Source organism: Pipistrellus kuhlii, unplaced genomic scaffold (assembly GCF_014108245.1).
Source record: "Pipistrellus kuhlii isolate mPipKuh1 unplaced genomic scaffold, mPipKuh1.p scaffold_m20_p_39, whole genome shotgun sequence".
Taxonomy (NCBI): Eukaryota; Metazoa; Chordata; class Mammalia; order Chiroptera; family Vespertilionidae; genus Pipistrellus; species Pipistrellus kuhlii.
In genome coordinates, this window is record NW_023425539.1 from 357,054 (window position 1) to 373,010 (window position 15,957).

Sequence of the window (15,957 nt, forward strand, 5' to 3'; positions counted from 1 at the left end):
TGTCCATTGGTGTATGGACTGTTACTGAAATCTCCCATTATAACCTAGGATTTGTCTACTTCTTATATTCCTAACAGTTTGGGGCTTTTTAAATTCAAGATCATGTTTCACATGCTCAGGACTGTTCGCTCTTCTGGGTGGACTGCTCTCTTCACCATCACGTGGGCCGAGGGCCCCGAGGTTCCCGTGAAGGGCATCTTTCCTTGCCCAGGCGATGAACACATTCAGAAATAAACAAAAAAATTAACAGTAAGGCAGCTGGAAGTCAAAATAGCTCCTTTGTTACTGGTAAAAGCCAAGAGGGAGCACGCAGGGTAGCATGAAGATGAAGTGAATCTTCTGACTAAACTCCAGAATTACCCACCCAGTCCCAGCCAGTGCTGGGCAGGGGCAAGCTTCCTCTCGTGGGTCCTGCTCAGGGGGGACTTGCAGTCCAGGGGAGCAGAGGGAGGCCCTGATGGCAGCTAGCTCCAAGAGCACAGTACAGATATGGTGATAAAGTATATGAAAAAGAAGATACATGGATAATAGACTGAGAGGCCCCAGCATTGGTCTTAAAGGATTCCCGAAGAGAAGAATAGGGAAGCCAGTGGAGAACTGTCCGAAGAGAGCATGGCTGAGAGTACTTCAGAACTGAAGGAAGAAAGCACACCGTGGTATTGGACAAGATTGTAAAACAAAACAATCCTTCTAGACACCGAAGTGAAATGTTAGAACATCGAAGATAAAGAGGCGCCCTGGCGCATGCGGCTCAGTTGGTTGCCCATCCACTGAAAGATTGCTCATTGCATTCCCGGTCAGGGTGCATACCCGGGTAGAGACCATGCAGGTAGCAGCTGATCCATGTTTCTCCCCCACCCCCATTTTTCTCTATCCTGCCTCCAGTTCCCATCGGGGCCATTGGATAGCACAGCTCGTGAGGCACCATTCCTAATATATGCCAGTCACCTGACTCATCACCTGACTCATCAAGGCAGCCTCCTGACTCATCTGCCTGCTGCTTGCTGGCTTAGCCTTCCCTTCAAGCCATCCTCCTGACTCTGGCCAACATTCATCCCACAGTGCAAGTCTGGGCACGATGTTCTTTTCAGGAGCTCTCCCATTGGCTCACAGGGTTAAACTCTAAGTTCCTAGATAGAGTTTATTCATGATTTGGCCCTTTTTTTTTTTTTTTTCTTAATCTTTCCAGCATGACCATTCAACCTTACACACATTCACAGCTGTGTATACACCTGTACACACACACTCCACCACATTCTTTCACTTCTCCCAGACCATCTATCTTTGGATCACCCTCCCAAGCCAATAATAACCCTTGTCCATAGGAGAAGGTGAGTCAGAAGAAGGAATAAGAATATGTAATGGGAACAGAATGCTTCCTATAGCCAGGTAAGAGCTTATGCCGCACATGTCCCTCTCCTTAGGAAAAGTCTGGCATGCATTGTTATGCTTTGGTTAAATAAGCACTGAGCGGATAAATGCTTTCCTAATATCAACCACTTCTGCATTCCTAAAGTAACTCTCTGTTGGCTATAGTGAATTATATTCGAATTAATCCTCAAAGATCAGCTTAGAGTTGAGTTGCTGGAATTGGTATTTTATTTAGAATCTCCTATCTTCCTAAGGAATATTGGGCCCTATTTTCCTTCCTTTCTTTTTCCCTTTTCCTTGGACTAATATTGTTCATGAGAATCTCTTAAGCATTGTTAAATTCATTGGGAAGCTTTCATATTTGTTTCTCTTGAGCAGTTTAAGCAGCCAGCATGAAATCTGTTCCTTGTGAGCTTAAAACTACGACCTGCAAACCAGCCAGACCCAGAAACTTTTGGAGAGAGAATACCTTGCAAATTTTTCTATTTATTACATAATTTTTGTTCAGGTTTCTAATCTCGTGTTAAATGAGCATGCTTTCCTAGAAAGGCATCTGTTTCAAATAAAACTTCCACTATAATAATGTGGATTGAATATAATATCTATTAGTAATTTTTTAATCTTCTTCACATCTGTAGTTATATGCCTCTCCTAATGCCTAATCTTGTAGATTTTTATTTTATGTTTATCTATATTTGACTAGCTAGTTACCTATTTTGTTGTTGTTTTCTCCCAAATGAAATGTGTCTTTTTCTACACCACATATAAATCTGTAGCCTAGATTTCTACATCAAGTCTTGTGCTCATTTTACTTCTAATTTATTTGTTGGCCTTAATCCTTAATTCCTTCCTCTTATTCCATTTAGGTAATAATACTGATGATAATAATAGCAGCAATCATTGTTGAATAGCTACAATATATCGAATTATAAAGCAAATATGTTTGGCAAAGTATCTGCTTTTGAAATTTATATAGATTTATTTTATGCCTCAAGAGATTGGTTCCTAAATCCACATGCTATCAAGAATTACCTGAAAGATTTTTAAAAATAGAAATTTGGACTGACAATTCCATTTTTAAAAGAAGCAAAGGTTATAAATACACTGTACAGAAAATAAATACATGTGTTCCCTAAATATATGAAGAGATGCCCAACATAATTCAGTAAAATTGTTGTAAATTTAAACTGCATTAACATACTGTTTTTGCTTGTCAGATTGGCAAAAATCCAAGTGCTTGACAAAATATTTTGTTGGAGTGGCTTTGGGAAAATAAGTACTCTGATGCATTACTGGTGAAGGTTCAAGTTTATAGACCTCCTACAGCAGGCTATTTGGCAATATCTATTAAAACACTAATGCATTTATGTTTTGACCCAGCCAACTCACTTCTGAGAAATTATTTTAAACCACACAATTTGTACCAGGATATTCATTACAGCATTATTGCAGCAAAATACTGAGAGTGGCCATTAATAGGAGATCTATTAAATAAATTATTTCACGTCCATGTAATGGAATACTATGCAGCAGTAAAAGGAATTAACAAGCTAGCTTCTTCATGTACTAATCTAGAAAGAACTCTAGATATATTAAGAGAAGTATGTTACAGAACAATGTTCTATAGAATTCTATCATAGAAATAAAAAAGGAATAGGAATATATGCTATTAATGTCTTTATATATCTTAAATATTTATATTCAAATATACTGTATATGTATGTGCGTGTTTAAATTTTTATTGTCATTTTAAAAAAACGTGTGTGTGTGTGTTTTAATTTTGAAAGAGAGAGGCAGGCAGAGGAATAAAGAGATGGAAACATTTGGCTACCTCTTTTTTCCTACTGGGATCAAGTCCAAAACCCAGGCATGTGCCCTGACTGGAACTCAAACCAGGAACCTCTTAGTTCATGGGTCAATCCTCAACCACTGAGCCACACTGGCTGGGCTTTATTAACTTATAAATGGTCTGAGCCTAGAAGTCTGAGTCTTGTTTGTTTTTCACTTTTCTCTAAGATGACTGCTGCAGCACATTCAGAGAAAACCACTGATCTCCTTACAATCAATGTGTGGATATTCCATAAGCACTGGAAAAGCAGTCAAAATCTCTGTTAGAGGGTCAAAGTTTGATAATCTCATTATTATTTATGTGGATTATATATTTTGATAGATACGAATACATATCAATATATATAATTCACATAAATAATACTGAGATTATCCAAGTCCTCTCATTTTCTATCTGTGATAAGTTGTGTTGATCTGTAAGTGATAAGAAGTGTGTTTGAATCTATCACTGTAATTTTATTCTGTGAATTTCTGCGTATTTTAATCATTATATATACATATATGTGTATATACATATATAGGTGTATATATGTATGTATATATATATATCTAAATATATATATACTATATTATAATATATACTGTTAACAATAAAAAGGCTCAGCATAGATTTTGTTCTTTACTGCTTCTGATGCCATTGAAAATTCTTTGGGGCCATTTTTAGTTTACTTATATTATTTCTTTCATTTCAGCAGCAACCCTTTTGTCTCATTTTCGTTGCCTTCCATTATCTTTTGTCTTTTCTCTCATACAGCTTATTTTTTCAAGAAGTTTGCTGAATATACAAAGTTAGCAAGTAAATTTTACTTGGCTTCCTATAATAAATCCTTTCTAAAACACTATTATTGCCCTGCCTTCTGAATGCTAGGCTACGGTCTTTTCATTTTTTTTTAATTGGGTGTGTGTGTGTTTTAGAAAGAGGAAGGGGGAGAGAGAAAAAAAACACTGATGTGAGAAAGAAACATGGATCAATTGCCCCACACCGAACCCACAACCTAGGAATCGAACCCACCACCCTTTGGGGTATGGGACAACACTCCAACCAACTGAGCCACACCAGCCAGGGCCAGGTTATGCGTTTTTAGATGCAGAAACTTTTCTTTCACTGTTTTGTGGGGATCTTCTTTTTCTCCTCCTCCTCTTCCTTCTTCATATGTCAACTTGAAAAGGAAGAAATTGATTCTGGTTTGTTCTTTGTTTCCAAATTGTGGGTAGCTTCTTCTTGGTTACTCTCACGGCACGTACAGAGGCTGTTAAAATACTCTTCTCAGATTTTAGGCTGCAGAGCTGGTTGTTATGAGACATCAATTAAATAATCCAGAAGCCCACGAGGAAGGAGGAAGAAGCTGGGACAGGAGCCACCGCCAGCGGGGGAATTTCATCTCCGCATAATTCCTTCTTTGTGTCTGTTAACACCGCCCGGCCATGGGGCCAACTTTTTACGTCTGCACACGATGGGACTGTCCCACCCCTAGCTGGTATAAGGCTTCTCTCCACCTCCCTCCCACTGGCTGTCTGTGGGAGAGCCACATCTGAGCTTGCCCTTGGGCTCCCATGGCAATGACTTCCAATGCTGTTGGCTCAAAACAGCAAAAATGGTTCCATGTGGAAAGACCCCGGCTGTGCCAGGACTCACCTTCACTTCTGAAAAGTAGGGGACTCCCCCAGGATCTCCAATGTCAGTGTTTCCACGTGACACTGCTTTCTAAGGAAGGGGAGATGCGGTCCAGCTCTCAATCTCACCCACATTATAGTCCTAACTGCCCACAGATTAACCAAAAAAAATCAGCATGTTACATTCCTGACATCTTCCTCTAGTTTTCACTTTGATGCCAACATTTCAGATAGGATACGGCAGTAGAAAAAGGAGGTTAGACCCTTATATTCAACTGTCATCTTACTCAGAGATCCTGCCAATCTGGGTCTGATTTTTATGAAGAAAGAAAGTAATTTTCTTTACAGAGGTTCACCTATCTCGAAATCCTGTCTGGACATGAGGGTTCAGATATTGCTCCCTCAGAAAATTGGCTCCAAAGAGTTAAGTGATTCTTCTTGCTTTACAAATTTTTAGCCAGGTGAACGTCAGTTTAAAAAAAGAAGGAAGGAAGGGAGGGAGGGAGGGAGGGAGGGAGGGAGGGAGGGAGGGAGGGAGGGAGAGATGAGAGAAGGCTTCGTTTTGTTTTAATTTTTTTTTAATTGCATTTACTTAGAAGCATTCAGAATGTCAACAAAATAGCTGCAATTGCCCGGATGGGGTGGCTCAGGGGTTGAGAGTCGACCTATGAACCAGGAGGTCACGGTTCAATTCCTGGTCAGGGCACAGGCCCAGGTTGTGGGCTCGATCCCCAGTTGGGGGTGTGCGGGAGGCAGCCGATGAATGCTTCTCTCTCATCACTGATGTTTCTATCTCGCTCTCCCTCTCCCTCCTCTCTGAAATCAATAAAAATATATTTTTTAAAAAGCTGCAATCATTTTTTGCAATTACAAAATTATATTCCATTAACAGAACAACTATTTTGCATAAGCTGCATTAGAGACAAATTAAGATGAAAAACCGCCTTTCCCATATATCACTAATTAGAGCTGGGCACCAACAAAAACTCACTTCAAATTTCCATGCCAATTTATGACTCCCATCCTGCACTTGGCAAGGCTAGTGGCTATGGAAAACACCACCAGGGCCCTGGCTGACTGGGCTAATTGCTTAGTGCCCATCATCTCCTTTAACTCAGTTGGTTGTGCCTGGTCCCATGTAGTGAGAGGTCCCAGTCAGGACATACACCCGGGTTACAGGCTCAATCCTGATAGTGGGCATGCAGGAGGCAGACAATCAATGTTTCTCTCTCTCTCTCTCTCTCCCTCTCCTGTCCCCTCACTCTAAATCAATAAAAACATATTTTAGAAAAGAAAGAAGGAAAATAGCACCAGGGCAGGGCTATCTGAAGATACATTCGGTAGTGTGTTAACTATACAAAAATAAATAAATAAATATATATATAGTACAGTTTAAAAACAAATCTTACACAGCCTTACTTCTCAATTTTTTTTTTCTTTAAAAGGAGTGAGTTGTGTACCGGAGGTTAAATGCTTTATAGACAAGAAAAAAAATTGTGCAAGAACCAGCTTCTTCATCTTCTTCATCTTCTTCCTCCTCATCATCCTTTTCTTCTTCCTCGTCTTCCTTTTCTTCTTCTTTTTCTTGCTTTTTCAGCCCTGAGGACTCCCTTCTCCCCGCAACAGGCTCTCCTTTAGCTCGGGGTGCAGCAGATCCTTCGGCTCAGCAGCCTCCCTGTCCACGGCCGCTGGCCGCCTGCAGCAGCACCTCCACATCTCCCCGGCTTCTCTGCAGCATCACCAATGGGCAGGCCAGATGCTCTCCAGTGATTTTTGCTTACAACTTCCTGGTTCCGCCCCACCTCTCCCTTATTTATCTCAAAATTTAGGCAGAAAAAAATTTGTTACTGCTTTTTTCCAAATATTATTATTCTTTTCCTTCAAGGACTTCCAATTTGATTCAACAAGTAGGGATGGGGAGCCTGTCAGGTTCACAGCTCCCTGCCAAGCACCAGCCTCGGCCTTCACACTGGCCGTCCTGGCTTCCCTCTGGCCCAGGGACAGAGAGGAATGAGACGGCCTCGCTGTGCTCACAGCACCCTGAGCCTGTCACCGACACAGCCCCTGTGCCACACACTGAAATCCCGTCTTCTCGCCTTCAGAGAGGAGGCACCACCGCTCAGTCACCGCTGCAGCCCAAGCCCCTGTCTCAGCTCCTGGTACAAAGGAGGTTCCATGGGACAGGTCAGTCCCGTGGTCGGCAAACGGCTGCTCGCGAGTCACATGCGGTTCTTTGGCCCCTTGAGTGTGGCTCTTCCACAAAATACCACGGCCTGGGCGAGTCTATGTTGAAGAAGTGGCGTTAGAAGACGTTTAAGTTTAAAAAATGTGGCTCTCAAAAAAAATTGCAATCGTTGTACTGTTGATATTTGGCTCTGTGGACTAATGAGTTTGCCAACCACTGGGTTAGTCGAACCAAATGGAAACCAGTTCAGAGAGGCCCCTGGCTTAGCTGTAAACCGGTGCTCCTGTTCCAGCTGCCACCACATCCTGAGGACCCGAATGCTTTGGGCTCTATAGTTCCCGCCTGGATGCGTGCCGGGGGCAGTCCCGGCAAACCCTCTCCCAGGACCACGTGGGACTGAGTCTCTGCAAAATGAGCCGTCGCTATTCTCCCTCTCTGCCTTCCTCACAGCCAGAGACAGGCAGGTGAGGGTAAGGTCTACCTGACCTTGAGGCCAGGATGCCACTCCGACTCCCAGTCAGTCAGCTGGCAAAAACACCTGGTCTTCCTGCCTGGCAACCCCAACATAGAACACAGCCAGGTCTGTCTCCCCTATCCCCCCCCTCACTCCTCCATACACACACACAAACACACACACACACACACTCACACACACACACACTCACACACACACACACTCTCACACACACACACTCTCTCTCTCTCTCTCTCTCACACACACACACACACACACACACACACACACACACACACGACTGGTCAGACTGGTATTTCTGGGTCCCCACCACTAGGGGTGTGGCCTCCAACCGTGCAGCAGCCCCACCTGAGGATAATCCGCAGGTACTCAATGCCCTCCACCTCCTCGCACTTGATGGACAGGAGCAGGTTCCCCAGGCTGCTCCCGGTGCAGTAGAAGTTTAGATGATCCTAGAAGCAGAAATCGGGTGTTAGCAGGGAGGAGGGGGCCTTCCAGGCACAGCCCCCCAAATCCCCTCCTTCACCAGGAGTGAGAAGCCCCACAGCAAGGAGGAAGAGCAGGATATGCCAGCTGTGGCTGCTATAGATGGGGAGGAGGAGGAGGAGGAGGAGGAGGAGGAGGAGCAGGAGGAGGATCACAGTAATTGGCTCCAGTGACCAAATCCTCAGGCTGTCTGTGCCAGGCCCTGGGCTAATTGCTTAGTGCCCATTATCTCCTGTAACCCAGACCACAACTTTAGGGGGGCAGAAGGAGAAAACATGTACAGGGCGGTTTAAGTCACTCCCCAGGGTCACACAGCTAGAGGCGGCAGATCCAGGATTCAAACCCACACACGCCTTGGTGAAGCTCAGTGCTTCCCCACAGGACACTGAGTCCACCCCTGGCCCAGGGAGCAGCCCCTGCCAGTTCAGGCGATCTGGGAGAACAATGAAGGGCAGGGCCTGGCACCTCCACCACGTGGACAGTGGGTCTCCCAGTGGGTCTCCCCCAGCTCAGGGGCGCACCCAGCCTGCTATTAGGGCGGGGCCTGGACTCTGCATGTGAACACGGCGGGGAGACAGGGCGCTCCTGATCCATCTCCTCCGGGGAGACTCAGCAAAGCTGAGGGGCCGAGCCGGAGACTTCTGGAGACTTCCGGAGCCTGCCCTCGGGACTTCAGGAACCTGGCAAGGCTGAAGGCCGGGAAGTGTTTAAAGGAACGGAACTGTCCCGGTTAAGCAATCAGAGGCTCAGAGCACATCCCAGCACGAGCACCCGGGACCTGGCTGAGGGAGGCCACGAGGGATCTGTACTATTTACACGGACACAGAGGCCTCCAAGGAGTGAGATGTATGTTCTCCTTCCACCCTCCTCCACCCCAAACACAGCCTATTCCACCGCCTCCTTGTGGTGGTCCCACAAGGACCCATCACACCGAGCCCCCTGGGCTCCTGCACACCCTCGCCCCCTGCCCAGGAGCAGAGCCAGGCAGACCTCTGCGAGGAGGACAGAAGCAGGCTGCAAGGGAGGGGGGACAGGGCAGAGAAGGGGACGCTGGGGAGGGACGCTGGGTTCCCCAGTCAGACACACACACACACACACACACACACACACACACACACCCCGCAGCCGCGTTCGCCCAGGCCTGGCTCACCTTGCCCAGGAAGTGCCTGCGGTAGGCCCTGGCTTCACTCTTGCACTCGAGCTTGTAGCCGAAGGTGCTGGGGCTGAGGCCGTCCTCGTCCTCCTCCTCGCAGATGCTGCTGCCCAGCGAGGTCGGCGTGCCCACGGTCTCCGGGTCCTCGATCCAGTAGCCCCCAAACTGGGGCAGGACAATCAGGGGGTACGGGCCTCCCTTCTCCACAACCTGGAGGCAAAGGGAGAGTCTTGCCCTGGTCTGCAGGGGGAGTGGAGGGGCATCAATGGTGGTATCCCCCCAATCTGAGCTACTCCACAGGGGGGACCCCCATATGTGAATCCAAGATAGTAACAAGATCCACAATATCTCCACCTTCGGCACTCCTGATTTATTTTTATTTTTTGTCTTTTTTAATACATTTTTTATTGATTTCAAAGAAGAAGGGAGAGGGAGAGATAGAAACATCCATGATAAGAGAGAATCATTGATTGGCTGCCTCTTGCACCCCCCAACTGGGGATCGAGCCTGTAACCCAGGCATATGCCCTTAACCGGAATCAAACCTGGGACCCTTCAGTCTACAGTCCTACACTCTGTTCACTGAGCCAAACGAGCTAGGACTAATGTTTTTTAAAAAGCTGAAGTTGTGGAAACCGGTTGGCTCAGTGGATAGAGCATCGGCCTTTGGACTGAAAGGTCCCAGGTTCGATTCTGGTCAAGGGCATGTACCTTGGTTGCAAGCACATCCCCAGTTGGCTGGGGGTGTGCAGGAGGCAGCTGATTGATGTCTCTCTCTCTCATCGATGTTTCTAACTCTCTATTTCTCTACCTTCCTCTCTGTAAAAAAAAAAAAAATAAATAAATAAATAAAATAAAATAAAAAATAAAAAAAGCTGAAGTCACAAATGGGAAAGTCTCAGGCCCTCAAGTCCCAAGGCTCTCCCCACCATGGGGCAGCGGAGGGACCATCACCATCATCACCATCAGCTCCCCCAGCCTTGGCCCCGAGACGGGATCCAGGGGGCTCCTACCTCGTCGATGCTGGGGTATGGGATATAGTCGTCCTGCAAGACAAACACACAATGCCACTGTCAGTCCCAGCACGGGCCCTGAAGCTCGATCACTCTTTCCCTTCCCTCCCCCAGGCCCGGGGGGAGGTGCTGGGGGCCCGGCAGGCCGCACCGGGGCTCCGGGCGCATCGGCGGGTGGACAGCCTAGAGGCAGCCTGGGCTCCGGCTTCTCTCGAGTTCTCCCCGGAACGGACAGAGCCTGAGAGCAGAGGGGCAGCGGAAGACGCAGTGCAGAGAAGGAAGACGCAGGACACAAGGCGCTGGACCTCACACGCATCCTGACACGAGCTGCTCTCCCAGGAGGCTCCCACAGGGAGATGGGCCTGGTCCCCCCTCCCCGGGCCATGGGGCTGACCTCCGGGGGAGAAACTGCACTCCTGGCCTCGGAAACAGACTCTGAAGCTGACAGCTGCCTGCCTGTGGGAGCCTGGAGCAGAGCCTGACACCCCTGCACACACTGTGGTTCGCCCACAGGAGCAGGCGTGCGGGAGCCAGGCCACCCTGCAGACCTGGGGTCTCCCCCGAGGCCTCCACCCCAGCCTGCTCCGAAGCTGCCCAACAGCCTCGCTTCCTGCTCACCGTGCCCTCGTCAACAAGGTGCAGCCACTTCGGTGGCTCCTGGCGAAAACCAGAGTTCGATGGTGTAAGACAGCGGGCCCCAGCATGCTGGCCGCTCCCCCTGCCTTGCTCTCACCCGGCCCCCTCACGGGGCCCACCTGGCTGCCACCTCGCCCACCCAGCCCACCTTGTTCTTCTGGGGTCCCGGCTTCTGCTCTTCCAGCTTGATCCCCTGCAGAAACAAGGAAAAGAGGATCCATGGACACGCAAGGGTCACACAACAGAGACGGCACGGAGGAGTCTTTTGGGAGCACCTGCCTCAGCGGGGGGTCCGTGGCAATCACAGCAAAGGGCTGCCACCGGCTGGGCCCTTGCAAGTCACACAGCTGGTCACACTCAGACCTCCCAGCAGCCCGTTCGAGGCAGCGGGGCAGGGGGTTAAGAGCATGGACTCAGCCAGATCGCTAGGGTTTAAATCCTAACACTGTTGTCTTTTACGACCTTATGGCCTCGGGCAAGTCACAAAACCTCTCTGACAGTGGTGAAGGTAACATGTGGAGAACCGGTTAAGCCTGGGGAAGAGCGACTGACCGGCATATAGTAAAGGCTATGACTTACTGCTGTCACGAGGCGGGCAGTGTCCTCCTCATGGTGTTGAAATATCGCCCCCAGTCTCCCAGGGGATGAGGTGAGGGGCAGAAAGGGAACCCACGTCTGTGGGAGTCAGAGCCAGACTCTGGACCTCATGCCACACCAGCTCCACCGCCTCGCTGGTGGGAGGGCCGGTGGGCAGCAGGCAGGTGGCCTGAGGCTGGTCCTCATCCTGCCACTGCCCTGCTGTTAGTGACGCCTCACCATGCTAAGCCTCTGTAGCGCTCCCAGTTTCCTCTGTGAAACGAGGATTCTAACACCCGCCCACCCCGTCTCAAGGAGCAGACACCAGCGGGGCCTGGGTTACTCGGCTCCCCTGCGACATCGGGAAGACTCCCTGCGGGGACAGGGCCTGGACCGTCCGGTCCAGTTCCCACTTAACTGGGCTTGTGGGCGGAGGGCAGGCTGCCTTTCCACAGGCACGTGACTCAGTCCACATCCTCGGTGGGACAGACAGGAGAGAAGAGGGTCAGGAAGCAGCTGCTGCCTCATCCTAAGACCAGGGCCTGGAGCCGTCCACAGCGCGCTCCCTCTGCTGCCGGCTCCTCCGAGGCCCTCAGCGCCTTTTTACCGAAGAGGAAACCGAGGTCCAGGGCGGAAGCTGCCTGCCGGGTGTCACACAGACAGCGCGTGGAAGGGCCATCTGTCCACCAAGTGCATGGCCAAATCGCCGAGGCCCCAGGCTCAGGGTTCCTGCTCGCTTGGCAGACTTAGACGGCGGCTCCTCCTCCCGCCGCTCTGGGCTGAGTCACCCTGCGGGCCTGGTCAGCTGGGTGTGGGGGTCCCTCCCACTGGGCAGGTGCTCCTCTCCCCACACAGGGAGCAAACCACCTGGCTGGCCCGCAGACCCTGTCCAGGGAGGCACACTGGGCGGGTGGGGAAGGGCCTGACGTCAGTTTGCTTTGTGTGTCCTGCATGAGTCATCCCCGCCTGGGAACAGCCCCTGGGCTGGGAACAAACCTCCTCCTGTCCCTCCGCTCCGCCTGGACAGAGCCACGGCTGTCCCCTCCCCTCATCACCTCTCCTCCTCCCCCTGCCCCGCCATGAAGAAACTGGGGCTCAGGGGGGTGGGACGGCTTGACCACGGTCACTCCGCTCCTGATGGTCAGCGTTAGAACTTGAACCCAGAACAGAGGGCACCCAACACGGTGCTGCACGGGACCTGTGCCCTTCTTCACAATCCTAGCCTCTGGGGCAGGGGTCCTCAAACTTTTTAAAGTGGGGGCCAGATCCCGGTCCCTCAGAGAGCTGGAGGGCCGGACTATATGAACTACTAATTCCTACTGTAACACCTCGGCTGCGCTCACTGCCCAAAAAACCTGGCGGGCCGGATCAGACTCCTCTGCGGGCCGCATGTGGCCTGCGGGCCGTAGTTTGAAGACGCCTGCTCTGGGGTCTTCGTTTCTGCTCCTCGCAACTCACAGAGGGCTGGGCACCTGCCCACGGAGCTTCAGGCCCACACTGCAGCTGGAGGCCGGATGGCACCCACACTCGGGGGTCAGAATGCCCATGTGAGATTTGTTCCCTACATACCGAGGAGCTGGAAACCCCGGCCCCACAGAGGCTGGGCCCAGTGGGCACGTGGTCGGGACCTAAACACTGAAGTCTCCACTGACACGGAGTCGGCAGCCGCCCGTGGTGTGGGCTGCCGTGAGGACACGGGGGAGCCACAGCCAGACGCCTGCCCTGCAGAGGCTCCCGATGGAGCTAAGAGGTCCAGCCCGCGGCCCCCAAACAACAGGACAGCACAAGGCCGGCTGGATCATGTGCTCGAACAAAGGAACAGGTGCTCCCTGGGGGCGAGGGACGGGCAGTCGTGGAGAAACCGGAGAGAAGGCAGGGTGCGCTGCGGACCTCCTGCCAGCCGCCCAGACTGCCACGACTCCACGGGCTCGGGTGAGATCCGGCTCTCCTCCAGCGGACGGGGCGCTCCGTTACATAGGCACCCGCCACCCCTGTGCCCGCCCCCTGGTTCTAAGTCCCCTAAATGCATACAAATGCATATTCATTAGCTGGGAGTCCACACTCTCCTGGCACAGAGGCGGGTCTTAATAACTCGCTCGTGATAATGACACAACCACTACGAGTATTTTTCTCTCAAACCAGCCCTCCCCTTCCCCATCCTGAGGGAGACCTGCTTTCCGGGGAGGATCTGGCTTGTTCACTGCAGCGCTCTCAGAAGCTCCGCCTGCGTCTCAGGACGGCAGTGGGCACCCTGCGAGCCTTTCCTCCTATTCCAGACCATTCCTATAGGCCAGCGGTCAGCAAACTCATTAGTCAGCAGAGCCAGATATCAACAGTACAACGACGGAAATTTTTTTTTCAGAGCCAAATTTTTTAAACTTAAACTTCTTCTGACGCCACTTCTTCAAAATAGACTCGCCCAGGCCGTGGTATTTTGTGGGAGAGCCACACTCAAGGGGCTAAAAAGACGCATGTGGCTCGAGAGCTGCAGTTTGCCGACCACTGCTATAGACCCTTCCTTCCTTGCGCCTGGAGATTCTGATAATTCAGGTAAGAAGCATGACAGGATGACTATGCCTTCTGGCTCTGGAGCTACTTGCTAGCCATGAGCCCTTGAAAGTTTTCATTTAATATCTCTGTGCCCCACTTTTCTCACCTGTAAAATGGGGATGATGGTGATAACAACAACATACCTGCCTCCTGGGGGCCTTGTCAAGAAGAAATGAGATAACACCTGTCAATCTCTTACCCCAGACCAGTGTTTAACATCCACTGAGTGGCCAGATTATTATGATCTCTGAAACACATAATAATCTGGCCACTCAGTGTACTCTCTTGAGTACCTCATTTATTTGATATCAAAAACACTATAAATCGTGCACCTGATCAGTTTTCCACTTTGCACTGGCTGATAGAAAGCTCAGGGCAAATAGGTGGCTCATGTCCAGCAAAAGTCTAGAATACTTTTGGTACCCGTTTGAGATACAAATACACTGAGCGGCCAGATTAGTATGCGTTCAGAGATCATAATAATCTGGCCACTCAGTGTATAGGCGCTATTATCCATGTGTTCTTGCCACTCTTTCCACTCTTACCTTCTGGACCTCTCCCCATATTCCTGAGAGCAATTACAGAGGCCCCCCACTAAACACGGATTCTATGCACTGCCCACCAAGTATTTATAGAAATTACCGTATTTTTAGGACCATAAGACGCACTTTTTTTCCCCCAGAAGTGGGGGGGAAAAGTCCCTGCGTCTTATGGTCCAAATATAGCCTACACATATACTTTTAAAAAAAAGTTTTTTTACTTGCCCGGCTCTGTGTGGTCTCTGTGTGCTTGCCCGGCTCTAAAATGGTTCTAAATGCTGCTGTTTACTTTACAGGGTTGATTACATGTGTTTATGACTGTGATGTTGGGTTTTAATGCACATAAAATATTTTAGGACACTATTTGTTTCAGAATCTTTTTTTCTTCATTTCCCTTCTCTAAAAACTGGTGCGTCTTATGGTCCGAAAAATACGGTATCTCATTTTATCCCAGAAACAATGCAAGTAGACATTTTCGTTCTTCTATCTTTCCAGAGGCTGTGACAGTGATTTATTATAAGAAATATATATATATATATATTGGTCTTTATCCCGTTCCTGGCACGGAACTCCTAAAACCCTTGGGATTTCCCAAGTGACAAGAGCAAGGAGAGCACTCGGGAGCAGTTTTGTTCTAGGATCTGGTCTTCCGTCCTTGGTTCCTGCCACAGCTCCGGGGCCATAAAGGCGAAAGGAGTGTTCCCCAGGAGTTTGTGTGAGTGAGTTTATGTTCATGAGGTGGCTTCTGGGACTTTCCTAAGGAGGGGAGCTGACCGGCCACTCCCACTCGAGGGGGGCGGGGATAGAAGCTGGAGGCTGAGACCATCACCCACAGCCGGTGATTTTATCCATCAAACCTAAGTAATGAAGTCTCCATCAGACCCAAAAGGACGGGGTTTGGGGAGCGTCCGGGGTTGGTGTGCCCGCAGAGATGTGGGGAGAGTGGGGCATCAGAGGGCATGGCCGCTCTGGGCCCCTCCCACAGGCCTTGCCTACACTTCTCTTCCCGCTGGCTGCTCCCGAGTTGCATCCTTCTTCCCATAAGCTGGCAATGTGGTAAGTACACCGTTTTCCTGGGTTCTGGGAGCCAACTTCGGCAAACTAACTGAACTGCAAAAGGGGGTGGTAGGGACCTCCTACGTATAGCCGGTGCACCGGTCGGAAGCCCAGGTGGCAACCTGGACTCGGGACTGGCATCTGAGTGCCCGGTGGGAGCTGACACTACCTCCAGGGAGACAGCGTCAGAACTGCGTGGAACCCAGCGGGCTCTCGGCATTGTCTGGGGAACACAACCACACATTTGGTGTCAGAGCGAGGGGAGAGCGCGGTCTGTTAGTAGACACAAAACACAGGAGCCAGCGGTTAAAAAGGAGGAATTTGGCAAGCCAGCGTTAGAGGCGGAGTTTGAACTCAGGTCTGCCCCTCGCCCTCCGCCCTCCGCTCTCCGCTCTGCCTCCGGGACAGGGGTGAGGCCCCCCGAAGGGGCTTTCTTTCCGGCCGTTCCAGGAGCAC

At 50.0% G+C, this 15,957-nt stretch overlaps 1 protein-coding gene across 10 annotated transcripts in view; it reads right to left on the reverse strand.

The window, feature by feature from the left end:
- Positions 1–15,957, reverse strand: part of RAP1GAP2 (RAP1 GTPase activating protein 2) — a 211,038-nt gene that overhangs the window by 41,637 nt on the left and 153,444 nt on the right. For 7 of the 10 annotated variants that reach the window (XR_004982734.2, XR_006739624.1, XM_036408404.2 and 4 more), the window contains 4 exons: positions 10,929–10,973; positions 10,145–10,177; positions 9,130–9,342; positions 7,842–7,945 (listed from right to left, as the gene is read on the reverse strand). Coding sequence is in view for 8 of the 10 variants with exons in the window: in XM_036408404.2 (XP_036264297.1) it covers positions 7,842–7,945; positions 9,130–9,342; positions 10,145–10,177; positions 10,929–10,973 (395 nt within the window). In the remaining 2 variants the exon portion in view is untranslated. Of the gene's footprint in view, positions 1–7,841; positions 7,946–9,129; positions 9,343–10,144; positions 10,178–10,928; positions 10,974–15,670; positions 15,737–15,957 lie in introns of those variants that run through there. The other 3 variants (XM_036408405.2, XM_036408409.2, XM_036408410.2) reach the window with 2 other exon arrangements.